This window comes from Prunus mume, linkage group LG5, assembly GCF_029339155.1.
Source record: "Prunus mume cultivar Tortuosa linkage group LG5, ASM2933915v1, whole genome shotgun sequence".
NCBI lineage: Eukaryota > Viridiplantae > Streptophyta > Magnoliopsida > Rosales > Rosaceae > Prunus > Prunus mume.
Window position 1 is genome coordinate 26,902,625 of NC_142702.1, and position 17,335 is coordinate 26,919,959.

General features: G+C 31.3%; 1 protein-coding gene, 1 long non-coding RNA gene and 3 pseudogenes across 2 annotated transcripts; all 5 read right to left on the reverse strand.

Annotated features, from left to right (window-relative positions):
* Positions 1–4,056: 4,056 nt before the first annotated feature.
* On the reverse strand, positions 4,057–4,735 carry LOC148917449 (uncharacterized). The gene is made up of 2 exons (XR_016126615.1): positions 4,656–4,735; positions 4,057–4,507 (listed from the first exon to the last, which is right to left on the reverse strand). It is a non-coding gene; the product is annotated as an uncharacterized LOC148917449 (long non-coding RNA).
* A 166-nt stretch (positions 4,736–4,901) lies between these two features.
* Positions 4,902–15,700, reverse strand: LOC148917450 (replication protein A 70 kDa DNA-binding subunit D-like; annotated as a pseudogene).
* On the reverse strand, positions 9,285–9,916 carry LOC148917451 (uncharacterized). Its single transcript, XM_089052447.1, has 2 exons — positions 9,403–9,916; positions 9,285–9,292 (listed from the first exon to the last, which is right to left on the reverse strand). Exons 1-2 carry the CDS (start codon positions 9,911–9,913, stop codon positions 9,285–9,287), a joined length of 519 nt encoding a protein of 172 aa, XP_088908573.1. The 5' UTR covers positions 9,914–9,916.
* Positions 10,438–11,566, reverse strand: LOC148917452 (uncharacterized; annotated as a pseudogene).
* Positions 12,078–13,574, reverse strand: LOC148917453 (uncharacterized; annotated as a pseudogene).
* Positions 15,701–17,335: the final 1,635 nt, after the last annotated feature.

Below are 17,335 nucleotides of genomic sequence, written 5' to 3' on the forward strand. Positions count from 1 at the left end.
TTTATTTAATCAAATATTTAAATACTAATTATTCACTAAGTAAATAGTAATTAAAACAAAACTACTAAATAAAGTAATTGAAAAAAAGAAATCAAGATTATGCTATTTAAATTGTATAGCCGCGTGGATGTACTTTTAAAATATTCCATTTAAAGTGTATAGCCATGCGGCTTTACGTTTAAAATTCTTTCTTCTTTTTTTGGTCGAAGTTTAAAATTCTATTTAGAGTATAGCCGTTCTGCTATACTCTTAAAATATCCTTTTTAAAATTTTATTTTTATTAATTAAATAATATCTTAGCCTTTTTAAATACTTTTATGAGTAATTATATTTTAATTATTATTTCTTTAGTGAATAATTAGTATTTAATATTTTAGTAAAAATCCTAGAAATTTAGTTTGAGTACCCAAATATTTTAGTATTCCAAAAATGAATTTTAGCCTCGAAACTTAAATCCAAGTCACAACGTGATTCGATAATATCAACTGCTTGTTGGAGTTTCATTGAAACACATGAACTTGAATCCTACATTGGAAAAGAAGAGAAAGTATCTACTCCTTAGTAGGCTTATGGTTAGGGTTTGAGGCTTGAGAAAGGTTTTAAAACAATTTTGGAAGTTAGGGTTTTTGGTTCCATACTTGGATTTACCCAAACTAATTTTGTGTTTAAAAAAAATTAAAAACAAAGTCCACAAAATAATTTTAAAAAATTAATTACTATTTATTTAGTAATTTATGAAATGAGTTTTAAATATTCACTAAGGAAATAATAATTAAACTAAAGATAGGGAGTTTCACTAAAACACCCAAAATGAGGATTGAAATTATAAAAAAACCCAAGCATTATTTAAACATATAAACACACCCAAAACCCATTATTACACACACTCAAAACCCATTTATAAACACACCCAAAAAGTTGACTTTGGGGTTGATTTTGGGTGTGTTTCTATATTTAAATAGTGCTTATGTTTTTTTATAAATACATATCTAGGATTTGGTTTATTTATAAATTTGTACTAAAGATATTACTTAATTACATATATTAAACTAAAGAAGTTGGCCAAAAACTAAAAGTAAGAAACTAATTTTATATATTTAAAATTTAAAAAAATTATTAAAAAAAAGCAATAAAACCTCTCATGATGAAGGTTTGTCAGGACAAATCTATCCCAGTAAATTTGCTGATTAGACCTCTCTTGACGAAACTAACCTTAACCGACGAAATGTCGAGGAGAGGTCTAATCTAGCACATTTCACGGGATAAACCTGTTATTTAACGCGTTTCGGGAGTGTTTTTTTAAATATATATTTAGTATCTTTAGGTCCAATAAATTTTTATTTTAAATTTTATTTTTAGTAATTAAATAATATCTTAGCCTTATTTAATTACTTTCATATGTAATTATGTCTTAATTGATATTTATTTAGTGAATAATTAAATATTTTAATTAACTTCATAAATTATATTATTTAAAAAATGGTAATTATTATTTAATAAAATATTTAAATACTAATTATCACTAAGTAAATGGTAATTAAAACATAACTACTAAATAAAGTAATTGAAAAAGAGAAATTAAGATTATGCTATTTAACTGGTCCAGCCGGGCGGCTATACTTTTAAAATATTCTAAAAGTCCAGTCGATCGGCTGTGTAAGTTCTATTAAAAGAGTATAGCCGCAGGGCTGTACTTTTAAAATTCCGCGCGGCTGTGCTGTTAACATTCTATTTATATAGTATAGCCGCACGGCTATAATGTTATATTCTATTTATATAGTACAGCCGCCCGGCTATACCCTTAAAATATCCTTTTAAAATTATTTTTTTATTAATTAAATAATATCTTAGCCTTATTTAAATACTTTCATTAGTAATTGTGTTTTAGTTATTATTTCTTTAGTGAATAATTAGTATTGAATATTTTAATAAAAATCCTAGAAATTTAGTTTGATTATCCAAATATTTTAGTATTCCAAAAATGGATTTTAGCCTCGAAACTTAAATTCAAGTCACAACGTGATTTGATAATATCAATTACTTGTTGGAGTTTGATTTTAATAGATGAACTTGAGTCCCACATTGGAAAAGAAGAGAAAGTATCTACTCCTTAGTAGGTTTATGGTATTCAATTATGCAATTCTTGAATGAGATGTGAATCCGTGATGTGTATACATAGATAACATGCTTGATGGAATTTCTCTTTCTTTTCTCTTTGTTCTTTCAGTTACAAAATATATTCTCTTTCTTCTTTCTTCTCCTCCGGGAGTGTTGAGAAGGAAGGTATTCTTCAGGCAACTTGACAATTCGCTACAATATTGACGCTAACTTTAAACATGAAATTTCTTCTCCAAGGGAAGAAATCGGGGTGAAGGTGGGGGGGAAGAAATCGGGGTATTGGGATATCGAGAGAGATATATATATGTGTTTTTTTTTTTTAGTTTTAATATTTTATTCAATTTCAAATTAAAAAAATAAAAGAAAATATGGGACTCATAGTGCCACTTAAGCAACTAATGGGGAGATCTGATGGAAACCTAACGGTAGAACCACATTGTAACAAATTTAAAAGACCGGGGTATGTTATTGTAAAAATCGAGAATGTATTGACTAACATGTCTTAAGGGTGTAACTACAGGGAACTACACTGTAATTAACCCTTTAATTTAAGTGCTTAGACAATAATACCATGGGAATTGGAAAGTGAAGGAATCAGAATGTTAGGAAGAAGAAAAGGACTTTCCATCCATCGTTATAAGTACACAGCAAATATGTGCGAGGCAACCACATCCAGAAACTACTTCAACTCTAAAGCTTCCTCAATTAGTCTTCACTAGCAAATGTGCCCGCACGATGTTGCGGGTTTAAGTTACGAAATAAAGACTAATAACATGTTCTATATGTTGCTTGTCATCTTAAAATATTGATCAAATTTTGGGAAAACTGAAAATGCACAATAACAAATTAAATCAGGGATATAATTAACTGCAATCATTAAGTTTTACTAAAGGTTTGGCATTTGGGAATTAAGAGATTCCAGTCGACAAAAGTCTCTCTTCCGACAGTATAAGCAAATATCATTACAAAATCATTTATCCTTCAAAAAGGATGGAAACAGTTTCATAATATTAGAAAAATCAAAAGGGGAATTTAATAATTTGTCGATTGTTACAGTGGTTTTCTGGTCACAGGTTGCACTTCTAGTAGAGTGTCAAATTGGGACAAAAAACTTTGAAAAATTAGGCAGAATCTTTAAGAAATTGTAACACAACATGGTATACAAACTTTATAGATGCAGAAATCATTTTGTTGCAAAATTACCTCACTCAACACCTAAAAAACATAGAATGAAGACAAAAAGCAAGAAAAAAATTGAAAAATTGCAATTTCTGATTTTCTATTCCCAAAACTGTCCAAATATGTTTTTCTTTGCAGTGTTTTTATATGAGATGCCTGAACTTCATTAGTCCACTTCTAAAACAAAAGAAAAATCTTGGAAAACAAAAACAAATAGAGATAGAAGAAAACAAAATATCAGCCATCATCAAAACCCAAAGCCAAAAATCAGAGTCAAAGTTTGACCAATAGATCAATAGTTGGGAAGGGAAAAAAACATTCAAGAATTAAACTGTTATTTCTTAATTACATCTATAGCCTAATAAAGCAAAATGGACACACACCGACAATAGCACAACTATATAGAAGTACATTCTATGAGCAGAAAATATAGATCAAACTCTGTTAGATGACTTACAGAGATATATATACTCATTCATCAAATAGCTGTTGTGCAATATGAAACAATGGTAGTGCACACAGAGAAAGAGATCATCTTTTTCCCTTAAATCAATTACACATTGTCACTCTCTCCCCACGTTGGGAGTTGTCAAGTACCTAGTTACCAAAATACTTAAAAAGGATTCACTGACATGCTCAAATATTGTAATCATCTAAACCTATCATTACAACAACAAATTAACAACCTGTTATAGCAGCAAAATCATTACAGAATCAATTTGGGCAAAGAATGAAAGGATTCAACAGTATGTTCAGAAATCCATCAGCAAGTCATTAATCTATTAAAAAGTTTAGTGGATGCAAACAGTGCTATCATGAGTTTAGGCTATTTATATATACATTGAGATGCAAACAGTGATATCATGAGTTTGGACTATTTATATATACATTGAGATGTAAACAGTGTGATCATGAGTTTGGCAAGCTTATGTTGCAAAACATAAACTAACATCATGTTTAATATGCTGCTTATTATGTTAAAATATTGTGCATATTTTAATATATCAAGCAGCTATTAAAACATCAAAATATGAGCAGCCTTAAGTTGCATATTGTTCAAAAAAACTTGTACATGCGTTTATCTATATTTTAATGAGTAGTGCACATGGATTTTTCTTCTTTGATGCTTTTGGTACAGGGCTTTTGTTGTTGCTGCATTTGTTGTTTGGTTGACTAATGCCATTTTTTCTCCTTTTTAGAGGTTTTAGCTCTGTTGGCATAAAGTCAAAAATTAGCAAGTATTAATTATTATGATAGAATTAAGTTTAATAAGTAAACATAAAAAATAACAATGAAATACTTTGTGTGTAATGTGTGTATCAGTGAGATGAATGAATTGAAAAGGAAAGAGCACAAACTCTGATGTGGCAGTAGGAGAGGTGGTTTTGGAACTGCCTTGGACTGTTTTCTTCTTCAAACTGATAATTGGTAAATTGTCGAAGTGACATTTTCTTCTCTGTTTGCACAAAAGTTTTCTCAGATTTGTTTTCAGCTTCAACATCACTTAGAAAGATGTAAAACAGAGTGAAAAGAAAAGTATTAGTAAATGTTTATATAAAAATATCAATACAAATGAGTTAATTGTTATGTAAACTCTAACCTTTTCAGTTTTTACTTGTTAAAGAGGTGAGAAGAGCTCTTTTCACTGCAAGTTTACGTTTCTTTTTCGAATTTGAAATGGGCTCCACTGAAGAAGGATTGGATGAGATAGCGAGAGATACAGGCGGTGTTTGCTTTGAAAGAAGTGGGGGAGTAGGCGGAAGCATTTGGGCAGCAATATTTTTTTTCTGATGCTCAACAAAGTTGGCTTATGATCCTGATTCAAGAAGTTGTACCTTCTCATCAAACACAGCTTGAATAAGCAAATCATTTCTGTTTGAATCAGTTTTTATGCTCCCAAACCGAAGTTGAAAATTTTTAAATTGGCCTCTTGTCTGTAGAACTGCATGTGGAAACTCTTGGTGGTCAGTATAACCTTGTTGAATAACCAATTCATTGCAAGAAATTCCAAACAATTGCTCTACTGCTTTTCCAATGATCATAGCATTTGTTTCATCAGTTGAATCCTCAAGAACTAAACCAACTTTAAACCTGTATGTAAAATTCATGTAATGTTTTAATAATCTAAGATATTTGTGTTCGAAGTTTATGAAAAAATAAGATGAAACTAATTGCTAATATTTGTATTACCAAGGGAGAGGAATTTGATTATTGTGTTTAGGACACAGAAGTTCATCACTGTGGGCAATGGATCTAAGCTGTTTGAAGCAGGATGGACATGCCTTATACCACCATCCAGTACGCGTATCAAAACGTGTAATAGCTGCTCTACATAAAATGAAAGCATCCTAGAACATGTTTAAACAGACTTGTTAATAAAATGATAATAATTATAAAACATACAACAATAAGAGAAAATCGAAATAAATTATAGTTTAAAGAATTTATAATGTAGTATGTTAAATTAAGAATAATAGGGAGATAAAGGGAGGAAATTGGCTTTTTACCTTGCATAAATCCGGATCAAGAACATTCAACTCTTGTACAGATAGCTTTTTAGCAGTTTCTAATTCCTCAGCTTGATCGGTTGAATCGAAGAAGGAGGGACCATTTTAATAGCATCTACAAAAGTGCCAAAGCTGTGTTTGTTTTTGTTGTTGTTTTTTTATATATAAAAATGAGGTGATTAGTTTCGGATAAAGGAGGAAGAAAGATGTATGTTAGCATAAAGAGGATAAAAAATCATACGTCATTTTGTATGTATCTAATTCTTGTATATCCGGATCGATGAAAATCATTGTTGACACGCTACTGTTCAGAACGGCTTTTCCTACACATTTGTAAACTATAAATAAGATTTTTTTTATTTGAGATGAAGTTTGAATAATGGAAAGAAAGGAAAATTAAGCTGAATACCTTGGAATTGTTTGACTTTAAGACTTTGTGAAAACAGTGATTATTGGTGGTGCCAACTCTTACAAAGCTTGGAAATCAAACGCTCGTGCAGTGTCTCCCCATAGCGTTATTCTAACATCTTCTTTCCTGGATTATCAAACATGAAACAATAAATTAGCAAGAGATATAATGGTTTGAAAATGTGTACACATTTTGTTAACACATGTACCTGATATTTTGAATGTAAATTTCACATTTGGTTTCCAACCGTGCATTGCCCACCATTTTTTCTTCTAAAGGTTGTACAGCAGTAATGTGTCCCAAAACATCTGCAATTTGACAAAGTAAGTATGATAAGTTTATAGAAATGCATAAAAATTGTTGATAAATATATATTATACATAAATGCATATTTTTGGAGAATATGTAGAGTATTACCTGTCAGGATTTCATTTTTGTCTATGCGAGTGCACAACTGACCATAATCAAGAAAATAAAATCGATGTCATGGAATTTGGGGATAAACACTTGACAGTTCGGTGAAAACGGTTCTTGTATTGAAGAACAAATGGGCAGCATGCGGAACAACTTTGTGTGATGTTTTGCTACAGCCGGAGTGAAAATGTGTGATCTCATAAATACAACCAGCTTTTATCTTTGCACCAATTAAATCATAGTCAATCTCTTTCACAATGGCTTGAATCGCATCTGCCTACATGTTTGAAAAAAGAAGGAAAAAAAATTTAGTATGAAACAAATTATATTTGTAAACAACCTAGTTGAAAACCAAATATTAGAAGTAGCATCGATCTTTAAGCATTTAGACGAAGCAACTTTGAAACAACAGTGAATTTAAAAATGAAATATTAGAAGCATGATTGATTTCCATGCATTACAGTCATTAAATAAGAAAACTTAATGAACCAAGTTAATATCATGAAGAAAAAAGTGTTAAAAGAAGACAAATATAGTCTTGAGACTCGCATGCACAGGAAGAGGGCTGTTTAAATGATCGTAGATGCATTTGAAAGAAAGAGTATACGATCAAAATTTACCTATGCAAAAGTTCCCTTAAACAATCAAGTTTTTTTTATATTTTTAAATTTCATTTGTAACCTTTCTTAGCCTTGTAGATTTTGCTCACTACCTTCCTCTTTTATTTTCCCACTTCTACTTTTTTGTCTTCTTTTCGTAGACCTTGGATTCCACTACTCAAAAAGAACTTTATACATTCTTGAAATATTAGACAAAAGGCAATGTTAATCTAGAGTGACTTCTACCACTACAACACTAATAACATGATATTCACATGATATTCACCTTTTTAATCACAAACAGAGAAGAAAAATCATGGAAAACAAATCCAAAGAGCTATGAACCCCTAAAGTATAGCCATCCAAAAAAATTCAAGGCGGAAATATTTACTTCTTGTCAATCAAGCTCATGAAAAATCAATTCCTTGTTTGGACCCCAAAATTTTTAATCACAAAGTACATTTTCTACAACAGATTTTGTTTACCCAACAAAAAATAGAAGGAAACTATATAACTATTTGCATAATTACAAATAAATAAATCATACGCTATTATTTTCAGTAACATAGAGGAATAGAACATAGAATTGAAAACAAAACAAAAACATTTATTAAAACTGTATTGCAATACATAACACAACAATTTCTTTTGTTTCTATATAATATCCTAATCTCCTTTGTTTCCATGGAAAATTGGCATTTTGAGATAAGGAAAAGCCAAAGAACAATTTCATTAACACACACTGAAAAGCATTATCCTGAATTGAAAACTTTCAATTCCCATATCAATATCAAATTTCAAAAAGTCCAACTTCTAAAAACAAAATACATAAAAACCAACCCATGAATGAAAACAGCATAAAAAATAACCCAAAAAAAACATAGAGAATTGCACCAAGATCCATGATCCATCTATTTATACCATCACTCTATATATTAGCTTGCTTTCAGAGCCTTCAACTGTCGAATGAACATCAAACCACTAAAAGAAAGAAAGTCTCTTGACAAAAAATCTCCCAGCCAACAAATTCTTCATATGGAAGAAATACTTGGGAATGGAAGGTATAGTGCTACCACCCTTCTCTTTCTTTTTCTCTTTGTCACTCACACAAACACATATATTCTAGTGTTCCAAACAACCAATACTCTAATAATAAGAATGAAACAGGGAGCACGGAAGGTCAGTATGAGTGAGACTATAAGTAAAGAAAGAGCAAGCTGTGAAGAATGATGCAGAACTACCACTCTTCAATTTAAAAAGAGTTTTAGCTGCAACAAACAACTTCAATGTAGCGAATAAACTGGGAGAGGGAGGATTTGGCCCTGTTTATAAGGTGACACTTTCTAAACTGCTTGATAAATAAACTATGAGAACCAATTTGGAACGGAAGAAAATTAAAAACGATTTAGGTTTTTGGAATGGATAAGGGTGTTTAACAAAAGCTATTACGTAATCGAGTGATACATACACATATATACAGGTCTAAATTATTGACATTGGCAGGTGCTAGATTATAAAATTTATAGAAAAAATGAATGAAAAAGACCTATATTAAGATGTAAATATTAATGCTAAGATTATATAAGAATTGTTCAACTGAAATAAACTATTAGGTAATTTTGAAACATAATTTAATCTAGTTTTATCAAATATATTAAGCGACTCTAATATCATAGTAGTAAATGCTTGAGGAAAATTTAATCCAGTTGGATTTAATTCTTTGCAAATGAAGTTTTCATAATTAATTAAAACTGAATGCAGTTTTAGGAAATATATCAGTTAACTTTAAAATCATAGTAGAAAATACATTAGTAAAATTTAATCTAGTTGAATCTAATTGTTTGCAAGGGAAGAAGCTGTGATAACTAAACTGAAATAACATGAATAATAAGGAGATTTTCTCACCATTTGATCAACCAATATACACTACACTGTAAACCACCGAATTGATCATCATATCCAATAAGTTTTGGTCTCCAAATTCTACATACACGGACTTTAATCTTCTTGTTAAATTGAAACGGCTGTAAACCACGGATGTGAACGAAACTCATTGTATCATAAACCTGAAAATAAAAAATATATTTTGTTAGTATAAAAATGTATACAGCAATGTATGAAAATTGATATAAAAAAATATAGAAATATTTAACCACAGATGGATAAAAGTTGAAACCTGATTGTAAATTTTGAAGAACATCTTTGTACACTATGTTTTTAGTGTATTTGTTAGGCGCTTCTTTATTATTGTGTATTATGATTTTAAGACCTTGCCTTGATGTAACTCTAGATAATGCAACATAAAGTTGCCCATGGGTGAACACAGGTTGAGAAAGATACAGTCCAACTTGTTTTAAAGATTGGCCTTGACTTTTGTTTATCGTCATTGCATAGCATGGCCGAATTGGGAATTGGCGCCTTTTAAAAATGAAAGGCCATTTGTTTTCAGTTGCTGTAAGGCTGATTCTAGGTATGAAAACTCTATGGTCAATGTTGTTGCCAGCAAGTATTTTTGCTTCAATAATTTTATCGTACAGTTGGGTGATAACTAATCGTGTTCCATTGCATAAACCCGAAGATTGATTTAAGTTTCTCAACAACATGATAGGCATTCCTATTTTTAAAGCCAAACTATGTGAAGGCAGACCATTGAATTCAAGTTTATTTAGAAATTCTGTAGGGTACATAATGCTAAGGTTTTCAAAATTTCCAGACGATGAACATAAAGAATCTGAACTCAAATAAGTTCGTTCTTGTCCGGGTAATAAATGAATTGCATAATTATTTATCTCTGTTACAGTTGTGTTTCTAGGTGTCACAACAGCTCGTTCCCTTAAATAGGCAAAATTGTCAAAATTTTTGTCAAAATCTGGGTATGTTGCTGCAAAAATTGAATGAATAGGATGTGTGTATGAATGAATGAGTAAATCTTCAGGAATTTCAATCCAAGATGCATCTTTATCGTTTGGATCATCTATATCAACAATTTGACCATCACCGATGCGCAAAATCCAATCTGCAAAATCACTTATTTTCTGTTTTTCTTCAGCACTTAATCCATTTTTTGACAGCCTCATATTTTCTTTTAAATGGAATATTTTGAAAAAAGGCCATAAATAGGAGCTGTTAAGAGAGGCATTTATTATTTCTTCTCTTGTTCCTCCTGGAATAACTGGTAATATTTGTCTAAAATCACCGCCTAACAAAAAAAGCTTGCCACCAAATGGAGCATTTTCATCTGAATTGTTCAAATGCGATAAAATATCAGAAAGTGATTTGTCCAATGCTTCAAAACAATGTTTATGATTCATTGGAGCTTCATCCCAAACAATTAGATCGGCTTTTTGAATTAGTTGGGCAAGGTGAGTTCCCTTTTTTATCTGACATGTTGAGCAATTGTTAACAGTTAAGGGGATCTTAAATCTAGAGTGAGCTGTTCTACCACCTGGTAATAATAATGATGCTATTCCTGATGAAGCAACAGCCAAAACAATTTTTCCTTGAGATCTAATTTTACTTATTATTGTATGCCACAAAAAAGTTTTTCCTGTTCCTCCATGGCCATAAACAAAAAAGAGGCCTGGCCTTTTTTCATTCACAGCGTTGATGACACAATCATATACATCTTTCTGACCTTTGTTGAGTTGTGGCAGTAAAGCTGAATGTTCTTTTTCCAAATTATGATAATCATAATTCAATTCTTCTCTCAACAACTTGTTTCTAAGTTCTAACATTTTATGTTCATCAGGCATAGGGAGATGATGATCTTTTAAAGAGCTGGATGATACATTGAAAAGCTGCTCTAATTCAAACAAAAGATAATTTTTTAATTCAAATTCTAGCAAAATTAGATTCGGCATTGAAAAAGTTTTTCGTAGTTTGTACAAAATGTCATCACACATATTTTGCCAAGAAGTGTCAAAAAGGAGTTGAGGATTCCCTACATCACAAAATAAAATGATTGTAACAAACAATTGCCTTAATTCAGAACATGAGGCAGTATTCACTGCATTTGTTAAAGCTTCAATCCACTCTTTATCATCTCCTAACAAACCTAGGGACTTGCATGCAGCTTGGTATGATGGTTGTATAATGCCGTTAACAGTTTTTATGTCATCAAAATGAAAGGCTCCTTTTTGCAAATTTAAAAGCATCCTTAAATAATATAATTCGCCAGATGCAGGATGTACATGAGCTATTCTACCTATGGATCCCTTTTTTTTTCTAGGTTTCCACATCTTACTGCGAGAATCCCACACAAATTTTGACGGCAATTCTGCATAAGTTAGAGTTCGCGCTTCTTGAAAAGTTTTATTAGCTTCAAACCAACTTGTTAACATTGTATATTCAATACCTTTTTGATTAAAAATTGATTGAAGCGATCGATCACCATTGAAAACAACATTTTGTTCTAAAGGTAGATGTATTGGCAATCGTTCAACAGCAAAAAGAAAGTTTTCTAGAATGGATAGGATATTGAAACAACCTCCAAACACTTCATATGGAGAGATGTATCTACAATTAAGGTAGGCTAGTATTTCATCTTGTTGGTTCTCTTGAAAAACTACTCTAGCTCTGTCTGAACCTTTGTTTATATATTTGAATAGATATTTTATGAGCATCGATTGACAACAGGATTCAACATTTATATGAGCATTATATCTCAATAATAATTCAGAATTGTAAGGCACTACAAAGCTGTTATCAATATGTATTCCATTTTTAAGCACAAATTTTGTTGCATCATCACGACGCTTATACACAGGAAAACCATTTGTTTCAAAAATTGTTTCGCTTTTGAATTGTTTGGGGAAAAATTTTGAACATTTACCCTCTCGCATGCACGGAGAATTAGGATTTATTTCTCCGCAGGGACTGGATCATGAATTGATTAACAATATCATGAAGAACAGGATCCACAATCTTATCTGGTAATTCAGCAGAGATGATAGAATCTATATCAGCCGCTGAGAAACATTTATAGCTTTGTTTCAACCAGACTAATATGTGAGAATGCGGCAATCCTCTTTTTTGAAATTCGATTGTACAAACTTCTGTTGTTGATCAAGCAAGAAAACCAAAAAAATACTTGGTCAGCTTGATCATGTTCAAAAATGATAGAAATTGAGTACAACAGAAATTCTAAGTTTTTAAAATTTACCTGCCTCAGTTTCTCCAAAAGGTTTTCCTGATCTGATATAATTGATCATATCATCAAGTTTCATTTTGAACACTCTTGAAACTACATCAGGTCTATCTTCTGGTTTGTATCCAGGTTTTTTATCAAACTCTCTTACAATTTCAGGCCACTTGATATTGCAGGTAAAGTTATAAATAAATCAGGATGTCCATACTGCCTGCAAATTGCCATAGCATCTTGATAATTATTAACCATATATCTAGCACTTCCAGTATAGGAGCTAGGCAATATGACTCTTTGGCCTATGTTATTGGCATCATTATCACCCTTTGAAATTGCATCATAAATGCCTTTATAAACCTCACTTCTCAAATTTTTTTGATTTTTCCTAATGTAATCCAATCGATCTTCTTCAAGTGTTGCATAAGCGTCCACTAAAAATTGTTGGAACAACCTTCCGCCTTTTAATAGTGTGTCCAATTGAGGCGCTCTCTCTTGAATCTGATAAGTTATAAAGGCTCTCATAGGAATTCTTCCTCTTTTAGATTCACGACCTTTATAACCATTGTTCCATTTTAAATCAGGTGTGTACCCATCTTCACCATAAGGAAAAAGAATAGGATATTGTAAAGACATGAATTTCGGATTTAATTTTGTGATGCGTTTTAACCCTCCATCTTTAAACTCTATAACAATATCTCTATTTGAATCAAAAAGCCCTATATCTCCCACAATCAAACCACCAATTTCATCACATGTTGGTTGTTCATATTGTTTATTACCATTTGGCTGCCTACCCAACAATGTGATTTTCAAAGGAGTGAACAAACCTTGTTCAAATTTATCTCTGACTGTTCTAAAAAGTTTAACCAGTTCATTTGATTCATCAAACATTTTAATCAAACCCTGCACAATGTTTTGATCAAGCTTTTCATTCTTTCGGTTACAATTAACTGCGTGAAGGCGATTCATTACCTCATTATGGGTGTCATATATGTAAAGCTGGGCAAATTTTGGACATTCACCCTCAGGAGGCAGCAAAGAGCCCATTAAATGATGAACTTGACCACTAATTTTAAAAATGTAAGGGCTTGATCCATTGTTAATTGACTGATCAACTTTGGCTCCCATTGAAGTAAATGCAAACATAGAATTATATACCCGAATGTTCTCTCTGAACAACACACTTTTTTGGCCTTGATTTGGATCAAGTAAACTTTCTAAAAATAGAGGAGTTGGTTTTGGAATTGGAAGTTTGATCCTTCCTTGTTGGCAACAAAGAGTGAAAAGAGGCTCATTGTTTTTCGATTTTTGTTTAATGGATTCTTTTAACCAAAAAAATGCACCACAATGAATGCACTTATAATTCATCTCTCCCAAATCCACATATCCTTCAATAGTTCCTATAGAAAAAAGAAATGTGGAATGAAGAGAATAGAAGACAGAAACGGAGGTTATCAGCAATAGAACAATACGGTTTGAATTTAGGTGAAAAATTCAAGTAAAAAAGAGAACCTACTTTGCTTGTTTCTGAAAGAAGGCCTGACCGCCACCGATTTGATCAGAATGGGCAAATTCAATCTCATACGCAGTTGTTTGAACTGCGTTGATATTGCCATACAATATATTTTCAACGCATTGTTGTCTTTTGTTCTGGGCTTCTGGAATTTTTTTATGGCTGGTCATAGAATTTTTTTCGTGTTGATGATTATTTTCATTGTTTGTGTGACAAACATTTTGGGTAGGAAATTCTATACCAGCTGAAGTGCTAGCACCAGAGTCTTGTTGTATGGCCAAACCTTGTTGGCTAAATCTAAGGCTCTCAGATAGCACATGAGTTTGACCATTGTTTTTATAATTTGGGCTACAAAATTTTTTCGCTTGATGGCCATGCTTATGATCAACACAACAAACATTTTCATCAGAGATTTCTGTACCATTTAAAATGGCGAAACTATGAGCTTCGCGCATGATCGAATTTCGTTTGCTATTTCTAGTCCTTTTGTGCATCGTGCACAAAAATTTAAAAACCCAAGCAATAGACTGAAAACAGGAAAGGAAATAAAACATGCATAAATAAACTTTCAAATTATCAATTACACTTAAATTATAATTAAGCAAAGCAAATGCACAGTGATATTGATGAACCACAAAAATAAGAATTTTTAAATGTCATAATATTTGATAATCAATAAGCTACAACCACTATGCATAGTCTTTTAAAAAATGAATGAAATACTAACCTGTAGTCAGAGAAGCTATCAAGCACTTTCAAAAACAGCAACACAAAAGTAGGATTACAACAGCTATCTAAAATACGAAGACAGAAAAACAAAATTAGATCAAATCAACACAGAACAACAAAAAATCTGAATATTGAACAAATTAAAACATGAAAATATGATGATGTGAAGTGAAAACTGGTTTTTTTTCAAATTGCTTAAGAGGAGAAACACATCTTAATTGGTTGAAAAGTAACCGATACCACAAAGAGAAAACTGAATAAACACATCACAACTTGTTTCAAAATCCATATGCATGCAAGGCAATGTAGAGCAATGTTAAATGTTCAGTAAAAAACAAATTTCATAAAACAAAACATCGACCAAACCCTATATAATTAGTTAAGCCAATATGATTAATTCATTTTTGTAAATTAGTTTAATGAGCCAAAGACATTCTAGATTTTGGACAACCTGGTGATCCCTAATTAGAGCATTAGAGCCACATGTGCTACATCTTTGATAGTATTTTGATATGTATGGCCACCTTTTTAACAAAAATTCCATCCTCATTGCTAAAAATTGGTGATCTTTTCCAAGTTTAAAGTTATTTCCACCATGAATTTAAAAAATTATTTTTATTAAAAAAAGTTCTTTCACTAACTGTATTGGAATGGAAATGTTACACTGTGTACTTAAAAACAGTTAGATGCGGCATTTGAAATAAAGAGTATACAATTATTGATTATAATATCATGTTTTTTAATAATGTGTTGTTTAATTTGAATAACTTTGATGCATAATAATGAAGCATCATCTAGCTGATTTGCATGGGTTCCTACTAAAACGTTAATGCATATATTATGTGATCTACAGGGGATGCTTTGATATTAAACTTGTATACCAATAATTCATTATTAAGAAATTAATATATATATATATATATATATGGCTTAATGATCAACACAAATGGAGAATTGATGCCATTGGCTAAGACAAAACGGAAAACAATTAATTTCTGCTAATTTATTATAACCAAGAAACTCACCTCTTGCTTAACAGAACCAAAAGCAAGACCCTAACAACTTGATTTGAACCAGGAAAATACCACCTACAAAACATCAAAAGAAGACATGGTTAAGAAAGAAAAAGGAGAAAAAGGATGAGAAAACTGAAAAAAGAAGAAGCGCTTCTTCATATATCTATCTAAAGCGAAAACATCAAATGCATCTAAAGCCAAAACATCAGTTTAAATGTGTGACCATCGCAAAGCAAATTTGGAAAAAAGGCATTAGGCACAAAAGTAGTTTTCATATTTTTGATTGATTGAAAACAAATGCTCAGTTACACTCAAATCATTCATATTGATAAGTTCTTTCGTAAATACTCCATATTGATAAGTTCTTTCGTAAATAAGGATTTTCTTGACATGACTGTTCTTCTCAAATAAGCACTCAAGCTTGGTTGATGGCAGAGGAGTCAGCTAAGAAGATTATAAACAAACAAACAACTCTAATATCTCTAACATAAAATTATCAAATCAATATATAAATACTAATGTCAAGCCTAGTTAAACCGATATACACAGTTAGCACATTCGACTCAAAACTGATAATCAATCAAGCCCACCAAGTCAAGAAATCAAGTGAAATGTTTACTGAGAACCTTAGGGGAAAAACATTCAAAAGGGCCAAAAAAAAAAAAAAGGCAGAGGAAGCATTTTATGCTCCACTTACAGAACTTTTTGGGTGGCAAGATAATGAATTTTCTAAGCTAAATGTAACATAATATTTATCCAATTTCGTGCACTCAACATAGCATCTTATTCCCAATGCATATAAGTTGATTATATATCAATTCCTGAGTTGGCAACAAAACAAAATCACTCAACATAGCATCTCAGGGATTATATACCTCAGGGATTATATGTCAATTTCTAATGTATATAAGTTGATTATATATCAATTCAGGGATTATATATCAACATAGCACTCAACATAGCATCTCATTGCTACATTATTGATTCTACTGGAGGCAATTCTTTTGAACATAAATCAAACACAACAAAACAATAATTGTACAAAATTAAAAATTAACAAACTATCACTATATCAATCGAAGGGAGTATTCTGAGTTCCCTTGATTAATTAGTGGCTCTGTTTTATGTGGGGTTCAAAATAGAAAAATAAGCATAGGAAGCTGGATATTATTTACTTTGGCTTGCTTATGAAGTATACGATTTAGTATGCGGTCCCGGCCATTTTTGAGGTGAGAAAACAAATGGACCAACCAATCATTCTTTAAAAAACCCAACAGGTGATATGTTGATTCTTTTGTCCCTGTTTTCCTTATCTATCAGTTTCTTGATTACTTCAACCACATAATTACATAGCCTCAAAATACAACCAACCAACCAACTTTAAGCAAAAACTTAAATTTCAGGATTCTAACAATGTAACTACAAAAGAATTCTAACATTACAAATCACAAAGCATGAAACTTAAATTGAATCCATACAACCAAAAACCAATATGAAATGCACAGTGAAATCCAAGTACAAAGGAAAACATGATTAGACATTCATGAAACACAGAACTGAAATCAGAGCGTTACCTAAGAAAGAAAGAAAAAAAAGGAAGTGCAGGGTTTCTTGCAAGTCATGTTCATCATGTTCATGCTTTTCAAAATCATAAACTAAAGTGAAACAATATGTGGATGCCATAAAAACAAATGCAATTTAGGTAAGC